General features: G+C 43.2%; 1 protein-coding gene across 2 annotated transcripts in view; it reads right to left on the bottom strand.

The window, feature by feature from the left end:
- PITPNM3 (PITPNM family member 3) overlaps positions 1-9,972 on the bottom strand; it is a 299,986-nt gene that overhangs the window by 128,208 nt on the left and 161,806 nt on the right. For both annotated transcript variants that reach the window (XM_019511015.1, XM_019511016.1), the window contains one exon: positions 1,134-1,210. In XM_019511015.1, the coding sequence (XP_019366560.1) occupies positions 1,134-1,210 (77 nt within the window). The remainder of the gene's footprint in view (positions 1-1,133; positions 1,211-9,972) is intronic.

Raw genomic sequence — 9,972 nt, 5'->3', positions numbered from 1 at the left:
ATCCACTACCACCCTCTGGGTGCGACTCTCTAACCAGTTGGCGACCCATTGGACTGTATGGGTGTCTACGCCACAGTCCCCCAGCTTCCTAATGAGAATGGGGTGAGAGAATAATGGTAACAGTAATGAGTCCATATGAATATACTTCTTTGAGATTCAAATCATATATTTCTTTTACAGTCCTGTCCTCTTGAGAGTTTTTGGTGACAACTCACCCATGGATCACATCCCACTGATTTAGGAAACTGTAGGTAACGCACAGGAAAGTTAGGGCCTTCTCCTGACTGTTATTTTAAGTTTGACTTTGACACATTTGATTCCTGTAGTCTTACAGGCATAGCACCAAGATAACCAATGCACAAAAACAACGATAGGAAGACTTTGCTATTTTGTGCTAAGGACCAGAGGGAGCCAGTGAGAGTTACTGAACTGTGAAGTTTAATGCAAATCAAGCAGGCAAATAATTTAAAACAAAAAAAACCAAAGATGCTGCAATTGTGAAATATACTGAGCTAGGGAGTAATGTAATTTAATTAAAAATTGATAAGATTTTAACCACATGATCCAAACACCCTTGGTTTAGAGATTAACAGGATGACCACCTTATTGGGGTCATTTGACCCCAGTGCTCTTCCTGCCATGGCAGGGGGTCGGACTAGATGATCTGCTCAGGTCCCTTCCGACCCTGGAAACTAGGAAACTAGGAAACTGGATGTTGTCCGAGAAGGTCCTTCCACTGCCCCTTGGTCTCCAAATAGCTTCAGCCTCTCCTGACCTTCCTGGCACATTACCATGTTAGGGAATGGCTCCAGAGGAGCCTTGGATAAAAATGTAACATGGATTGATGCTTATTGGAATGAGGAATTTTTAATTGGAACAGCAAGTCATAGGGCTTAGTATGAGCTGCCAGAATTGGGGATTGATAAAGGTCTTATAGCCACATTTGTACTCAGAGCACTTAGGAGCCAGGGCTGATTTTTCCTGAATGCAAAAAGGTAAAATAATGAGATGAAATAAATCTATTTAGTACAATCTACTTCTCAGGTGTATTCAGATAGACAAAGTACAAAACTATTGGGTTGCCTTGATTTTTGCCACCGACACGAGTCATCTGATGTAGGAAATCATCTTACCTCATTGTCCTCATGTATTTCAATGCTGCCTTGGGCAGGAAATCTTTGTTTTCTCAAAGATGCTCGATATAATTCACCTGGAAGGAAGCAGAAACACACTGAACCTTAGCACTTTAACATGTCTGATCTAAGGAGGTCTGCAGAGATGAATCACTTATCTAAGTTTATTTTAGCAATATTTCTGGTGGGAATACTGTGCTCTAGCAGCCTTCATTCATATGAACACCACAGCATTGGCCCAGGTTTTCAAAAGCATTAAGATACCTAAATCTGATCCAGTTCCCATCAGCATCTGAAAAAGGAGGATGGCCCTTTGGGGAAAAGCCATACACTGTGACCCAGGAAATCTAGTTTGAGACCTTGTTCTGCCATAAGCCTCCTGGGTGACCTTGGGTAAATTGCTTTGTTTTTTTGTCCCTCAGTATCCCATAAACCCATGCTGCATCTCTTACATTTTGTTTCTCTTGTCTGTTCAGGCTGTAAGATCCCTGAAGCTGAGGATGGCAAATCAGTATGCGGTACATGCCATAGAAATACAATACAGCCCTCTATTCAGTTAGAGACATACATTATCCTGTATATAAAATATTATGGGAACCCTTCCACCAGCTTCTGATCAGTGCTATCCTGCCAGTGACTTTGATGAGCACAGATTCAGGCCATAGTAACCATGTCACACTTCATGCAATAGCTTCTGACTTGCCGTAAGCTACGGAAATAAAAATAGTGAGGTATACCAAAATCAATTTAAACATTGTCACTGGCATACCTGAGGTCTAGATATATCAATCCTGAAATATCTGTGCTCTCAATTTGCATAAAGACATATACATTACCATTCTTTTAATAAGTGCGTTGTCTGTATTGACCATAATTAGAATGGATTTTTACACTGGTTTGGGCGAGGTTAACATTTCATCTTCATTTTTAACTCGGTAGTAGAAAAAAACCCAGGTTGATCATTTCCAAAACTGCTTGGGTAGCCGAGACCCTTTAGAGTTATTAGCTAGATTTCAACAGCTACATTAGCAGACCCTGTGTTTCAATCACATGAATCAAGTACAGACGACTACGTAAAACTGAGTTATCCGTATGTTATCAACTGAACCTGAATATGAATTAATTCTATGCTCTAAAAGCTAAGTTTCTTCATTAGCGGTCACGGAGGAGATGACAAAAATCTGCAGAGCCATTAGTTTCATCTCACGGATCGGAGAATCTCCCTTTCCACAATCACTGGGCAGAAGAAATAGGAAATATTCTCCAGTCTGGAAAATCCAGGTGCAAAAACAGCCAACTAAGCGACAAAGCCTGGCTGGTTAAGAGAGAGAGGATTTGCACTGCTTAGAACAAATTCCTTTTCATTCAAGTAATCACCAATGCAAGGTACAAAAGGACAAATACCTATACCGTGGGCCTCAATAAATACCTTCATCCTCACCACCCCTAGACAGGCTCTCGCATCCACGGCATACTGCTAGGGTTATACTACTGCACATTACAAACGGCAGACTGTCTGTGGCAATGATTATAAGATCAAAGGAATGGGTGTCTACTTGCTTGCCTCGAGATGCAAGACACTTATGGGCGACTGCAAAAAGACCATGCTCCCTAACAGAACTTCCTCCCCCGGGGAGGAGATCAGTAAGAATAAAGGCACTATACTAGTGTCCGGTTTTACCTTTGTGCCTATTTATAGATGTTTCTTTACAACCATATGATGGTAGAGCTACTGTCGGCTCTCTGGTCTCCACACGCTGCATTCAGTCCCTTTTCTACAGCTGCGTGTGTTGGTTTCCTAGGAAACAGCTGGGGGATGCGATTTGATTAGCTCTGTTGTCAGCTTGACTGTCGTTCACATGTGGGACTGACCTCTCGCCAGCAAATAAGGAGCGCTCTATCTTGCCACCCTGAATGGCTGCCACGAGGCCCCTGGCTTAGAGGTCATGAGTCTTACTTTGTGAAATCATCTGGACCCGCAATCATCTGATTATGCAGGTTTTAACTTAGACATAAGGGTAAAGATGGATATTGCCTAATCTGTTCTTGAAACCAAAAGAAGGGTGAAAAGAGGGAAGGAAAGAAAAAGTCAAGTTCAGCACTGATTTCCAAGTAATCCGTACTGGGAATGAAGCTGCCTCTACCAGCATGGTCTCTGTTGAGTCTATTCGCAGTATTTTATACTGACAATGCAGTATCTTGATGTCTATGCCCCTTCAGGGCACGGACACTTCTCCTTGAAGGATATGGTGTTCAGCATGCCCTAACAAGTCGGGTTATTTTTAAAGACACCTTCTACTGGATTCGTAGAATTTCCCACGAAGAAGTTTCTCAAGTTATTTGAAAACGCGCGTGTTGACGTTCTGTAACAAACGTTTACTGAACAATCATTTAAAAGCCCACAGAAGATGGAAATCCAGTTCTACCAGCATGCCATCTAGAATTTAAAGCATTCGAAATGTGCCTCCTTCCAAAGCTATTCTACGAGCACCTATTTCTCTAATGTGGAAAATAAACAACAAGCAGGCAAAGCACCGGCTACCGTCTGAGACGTTACAGAAGGCGCACACGCACGTTTGCAAATTGTTTCCCGTTCAAATTGAAAATGAGGAATTTGCTGTCGGACAGCGGATGGCCCTGTCTATGTGGATGACTCAGCTTGTGTTGGGCGGTTAACAACTTTCTAGATGAGTTTATATTTGTGTGGTCAGTTAATGGCCTTAAGTGACTGTGTAAAAATCATCCTGGCCCAAGTGAAAGGCCGCTGTGACAACCTTTCGCAAAAACACATTTCTGAAGCCAAGTATCGCTGAAAAAGGAGCCAGCAAGGCAGAATGAAGGCGACTACTTTCAAAATTTCTGAAATCAACTGTTTTACTCCCACTGATGTGGGAGTCGAACATGTCTCCTCACAGGACTTGTGAGAAGAGGCTGAGGGAACTGGGCTTATTTAGTCTGGAAAAGAGAAGACTGAGAGGGGATTTAATAGCAGCCTGCAGGGGCGTTACAAAGAGGATGGAGCTGGCCTGCTCTCGGTGGTGGCAGATGAGAGAACAAGGAGCAACGGGCTCAAGTTGCAGCAAGGGAGGTCTAAGTGAGATACCAGAAAAAACTCTCACTGAGAGGATGGCGAAGCACTGGAATGGCTGACCTAGAGAGGTGCTGGACTCTCCATCCTTGGGGGTTTTTAAGACCCGGCTAGACAAAGCCTTGGCTGGGATGATCTAGTTGGGGCTGGTCCTGCTTTGAGCAGGAGTTGGACTAGAGGTGACCTCCTGAGGTCCCTCCCTGCCCTAATTGTCTGTGATTCTATATATTGTAATCTTCTAGTTGGGATTGTTCCTTCAATCAAAATGTTAATGTTTTTACAAATAACCTTTTAATGAAGGGTTCATTTTTTCTGAAAGTCCTGATAGGTCTGAAAGAAGGGAGTAAGAAGAAAATGTCACCAGTGAGGCAACTCCATCTGTACAAAAAGATGTGTCCATGGGCGGATCTAGGTTTTTGAAAAGCACGGAGCAGATGGTGAGGTGCCTCATCACATATAGAACAACACATTTTTCTCCCGTTCAAAAGGAACTATAAGCTTTACTAATACCCTAGGGACTGTATGATTCAGTTTAAGATTGAAGCACAAATAACTTCATTGGAATGAGTTACAAACGGTCTGCAGGGCTGTGAAAGAGGACTTCCAGGAGCAGCTAACAGACAGCATAATTACAGGATAGCTTGATTGGTAGAACATCAAGTCCATTAACAAGAAAAGGGTCATTAACGGCGGTGGGGAAAAAAAAAAAGAGTTTAGAAGGAATCGGGTAGATTATAATGAGCCATGAAGTCAACTAACTCCCTGGGTCAACTAACTCCAACTAACTCCCTAAGCCAACTAACTGCCCGACTAGAAGTGCTGCTGCCACTGTCAGGCCATTGGTTTTAAACTTTGGATGGGGCAGGAGTCAAAGGAGGGTGCACAAATGCAGTAGTGGCACCACCCCCTCAATCCACCTCCTGATGCATCTTTGGCTAACAATTCATTTGATGCAAATACAAACTAATTTAAAGAACAAGAAGGAATCCGCAAAAACAATAAGTGCTGATGGTCGCAAAGGGCCTGCCAAAGTAGCCAGTAATCAGTGACAGAGTTCGCTTTTGCTTGTGAGTACTTCATTAGGATCTCACATTTGGCAGGCAGGCAGTCTGGCCCAAGGTCTGTCAAATCCAAGGCTTAAGAACAATTCTCTTTTGCGATTGTGCCGGAGATAACTGCAGGCTGGTTGTGCCGAGGGACTGGCTACCGAGAACAGAAAACAGAAGGGAGCAGTATTTAGAGCAGCACCTGGCAGTAGCGCCTGGCTGCTCCAGGACCCCCTCCAGACCTCCGATTGTTTCCCATCTTTGGCTCCTGATTCTTGGCCAGTATTTGGCATCTGTCCTCAGCCGTGGACTCTTGGCCAGCATCCCAGCTCCAAATTGTCTCAGTCTGGGATTTCATATCCAGTTCTTTGCTTGCATACTTGTTACAGACCTTGGCCCTAACCACTGGATTAAAACAACCATCCTTCATTCCTTGCTGTCAAGACCAGTGCAAACAAACTGGAAGGACTTCCCTCCAAATAGAAACAGAAGAAAGACTTCCAACATTGCTTCTTTTTTTCTTTTCTTTATACCTGCTTTCAAATTGAGAATGTGTAAATTAAGAGTGATTTTTCTCTTTCACTGTCTAGTTCTGTTTATTGCTTCTACTGATAGTTGTTTAACTCTTGAGCATTCGCTTTCACCAGGAACAGTGTTTGAGCCTAGAAAAACATACCAATTATCTCAGCAAAACATGACAAAATTGGAGCATTATATCCACAGCTATTGTAGGAATTAGAAATTCAACTGAAGCAAAACTGCACAATTAATGATGAGAGCCAGTACCAAATTAAATACCCTGGTGGAACATGATCAAGATGTTTTGGAAAGACTGATTTGATAGGCTACAAGACATAGAAAACATTCCCTTACAAGGTTCAGGCAGGCTCTACTCACACCAGAATAAGAAATGTTTTTAATTAGTTGAGTTCCTTGGAAAATATGGCTTGTGAGAGAAGAACATTTGATGAATTAACTCAAAGGAAAGTCACAATCATTACCTGGGAAAGAAAACATTCAAATCAACAGTATTAAAATTAATGTGAACAGGCTCAAGAAGGAAATTATTTCTATCTGGAAAACTATCAATTATTACTCTGTTACACTTGACAACACCCAAGACATTAGAAAGCAAGAGCAGATAACAATGATTGTTAGATATATTTCTGTAGGAGCAGCAACTGAACTGAGAGAAGACAGTTACTAGGGGTGTTCGAAGTGGGCCCTATTCGATTCGGATTTGGATTCAGCCTGAATCAGGGACAGCTATTCGATTCGTTGATTCGGCTCACCTGTCCCGGATTTGATTCGGCCAAATCTGAATCTGAAGATTAGATGCTGATTCGGAGAATCAGCGATTAGGACATGGACACCGCTTTATCTACGTACCGTTTTATCTACGTACCTTGAGGTACCAGCATGGCTCGTGATCACTGTGATGCTGGGCACACGAAGCATCCCACAGGAATGCAGGGGGGGCCTCCATGTGCTCGGTGGTGAACCTGGAAGTGGAGTGGAAGTACTTCTGGTCCACTTCCAGGTCTGCCAGGAAGCGTGCTGGGAGGCCCCCTGTGCCTCTCTGGCTTGGCAAGTGGCTGCAGGGGGACCCCGGGTCCCCACCAGACCCAGGAGGCACCAGTCACCGAGCTCGGGGGGGCACGGGGAGGCCCCCAGCATGCTCCCCAGTGGACCGAAGAGTACTTCTGGTCCACTTCCACATTTGCTGTGGAGCGCAACGGGGCCCCCCAATGCACTTCTGTAGGGCACCCCACGCGCTCCAGCACTGTGGCGTTCACGAGCCCCCGCTACCTAGACTTATGTAGAAAAAACATTTAAAGCTGTCTCTATGTCCAAATCTTTCCAAATTGATTTGGAGGGTTCCGATTCGATTCGGGGGAATTAAAGGGTCCTCTGGTTCGACTTAGAGATGTGGCTACCGAATCGGGTCAAATCTCCACCGAATCAAATCAGGGATTGAAGCTTCACACAGCCCTAGTAGCTGCATCACGGAATATTTTAAATGACAGATTTTACTGGGTCAGGAATGACAGACGTCTTTGCAAACAGTAAAAGCAGTGGAAATCTCACTCAGTGATTTGAGGGGTCAAGGCTGTGGTGATGGGACATATGTCAGTAGCAAGCAGAGCTCAGAACAAAATTCAAGACAGCAGTTTTGTCCTGTCTTGAATATGATACATGTTCTTAAGCTTGTTCTCAATGACGACACATTGCTTTGGAGCCGCAGCATTATCCAGCTTGTTTCACAGGTTCACAGAAGCTTAAGGCTGGAAGGGACCTGGTGAGATCATCGGGCCCAGCCCCCCTGCCCTGGAAAAGATTACACTTTTCTGTAGCCTCACTGGAGCACTAGGATATAATTTGCCAACGTGACCAACCCGTTTCCAAAGCCCTCAGGTGAAAGAGGATGGGAAAGAACAGAGGTAATCTGTATTTTTCAGGACCAAGCTTCCAAGAAGTCCATGGCACTTATTTCAACTGCCCGCAACTCAGACCTAAGGACTCCACAGGAACCAAATGTAAAGTAAAGAAATCCCTGGCTCTCAGAATCTGCAGCTACAAATTCATGTGCAGTAATGCTCTTTGGCATGATATAGCTGATGAAGTCAACACCACAAGTTGGGTTAAGAAACTGAAAAAGATACTGCATGTCAACTAAAAGCTTCAAAAGATTTCTTCTCTCAGCTACCACTCTGATAAGGGATTTGCCTGATGTTAAGCAGATGAGCTGGTAACTGCTGTTAGTTTCCCCCAACATAGAATATGAATCAAGAAAAGAATGGCTGATTGGCAAGGCTGGAGATGAACCATTATCTAACCCAAGAAATAAGTTGCGTTTTTTTTCCCTAGTAGACTTTGGATACTAACCTAGAGTCACTTGAAGAAATACTTTGCAACTTGAGGATCTCCATAGGCTCTTTTGGTTTGATATCTCTGTAACATGAAGATGTCCCACAAGGAATTTCAACAGCAATATCTTATTTTAAGCAAACATGGATAACTTGGCAGAGTTGCTTTGACGCAACTTTGCTTTGACACAAAACGCCCTGGATTTTGACAACAAATTTCAAGCTCTTGGCAAGTGGCTAAAGCCTGATGCACACCAAAAGCAACAATGAAGCGTCTTTCTAAAAGTATCCATTGGACTCCGATTCTATTAACCTTTCCTCCATCTGCTGCAAGTGGAAAACAGAGTTTAAAAGCTTAGGTTTCTAAATATATATTTGTCTTAAAGGATCTCTCTCTCATTGATAAGTCATACTTTAATTTCAAATTGCTGAATATAAATTTGAGAGATGTTATCTAAGCGTCTGGAAATATTAAAGAATAAAAAATGAAATTACTAAAGACGATAGTTGTCACTGCCACATCTTCATGGAAAGCAGCTTTGAAGGGCCGGCTGTGTGCCTCGTTTGTCCAGGTCTTCACTACCTCACAACTTGCTTTATCATCTAGAAGCCAGAGTGATGCATCGAATTCTCTTGCTATTTTACTGGAGAGCTAGTAAGTTAGGAGTAGGAAACAAAAAATATTCCCGTCTACCTTAAAAACAGGCTGAAGCAGACACAGAAAACAATCCCTAACAAGAACCTTGAATTTGGCTCTTTAGACCTATAGGGCCGCTGATTTGTCTAGTGACCCCACAGGATTTGAACTAATCGTGACACATTCATTTCCTTTAGTACATGATTGAACATAGTCTTCAGTGAACCTGATCCAAGAAGGGAAGCTCCTTGCTTTAACTTCCTACGCCTTTTTCATTTCTTACTGCATCAGCTCATCTCGTGACACTTGCTTCTGTTAACCAAACTGTCTTGACTTCCCACAATCACCCAAAACAACGGCTCCTCTCCTTGTTAACCATCAAAGCTCCTCATTTCCTGATGGGGGATATAAAAGTGGCTTCATTTTTAAAATAAAGGATTAGGATCTGCAGGCCGGTCACAACTCGCTGAGAAGCAGCAAAGTGGGAAAGTAACAAATATTTCATCATGAAGCTCTGCTGCTTTATGTGAAACTGAAAATCCTTCTCTTTCTAGTGACATCAAAAAGGATGCCATGGTATTAAGATCAGAGAGACGGTAGATTATAGGAACCTCATGATACAGAGAGGCCCCGATACAATGAAATGACGATTTTAAAAGACCACCTCTTTTGTATTTAGTCCACACAAGACTTTACGGCCTGATTATGCATTGCAGCACCTTGGTGAAGTCGCATCACTTCAGGTGCTCAGTTCCTTTGATCGAGTGCAATCTGCAGTGCCTTCTCTCTCTCCAACACGGGAAGAAAATCAAATGCAGGGAGAGCCGAGATGCGAATCCTCTTGTTTCTGTAATGCAGCCCTGTCAATCTCAGGAGAGAGAAGACTGGAAGCCCGTTCTGAGCATCAGCAAGAAAAAATGTGCAATTGATAACTTCAGCCACAGTATAACACCACTGCCTTAAAATTCAACCTGTCCTACAAGGACCGACTATTCCAAACTACGAGCAACTCTTTCCCATGAGACGCAGGAGATTAAGGCTATAGCAAGATGAGGGAGTTCATTTAAAAAAAAAAAAAAAAAAAAAAATGGACTGGTAGGCTTTAAAAAAAAAGTAGCACATCCCATCTCTGCTTAATGCGGGTTCTGGTTTTCTGTCACTGCTGCTACACATTTCTGGCGGTCGCCTCATTGACATCAGG

Source organism: Gavialis gangeticus, unplaced genomic scaffold, assembly GCF_001723915.1.
Source record: "Gavialis gangeticus isolate Ggan-Ray unplaced genomic scaffold, GavGan_comp1, whole genome shotgun sequence".
In the NCBI taxonomy this organism is placed as follows: Eukaryota; Metazoa; Chordata; order Crocodylia; family Gavialidae; genus Gavialis; species Gavialis gangeticus.
The sequence above is the reverse complement of the archived record's forward strand: the minus strand, read 5'-3'. Positions and strand labels throughout refer to the sequence as shown.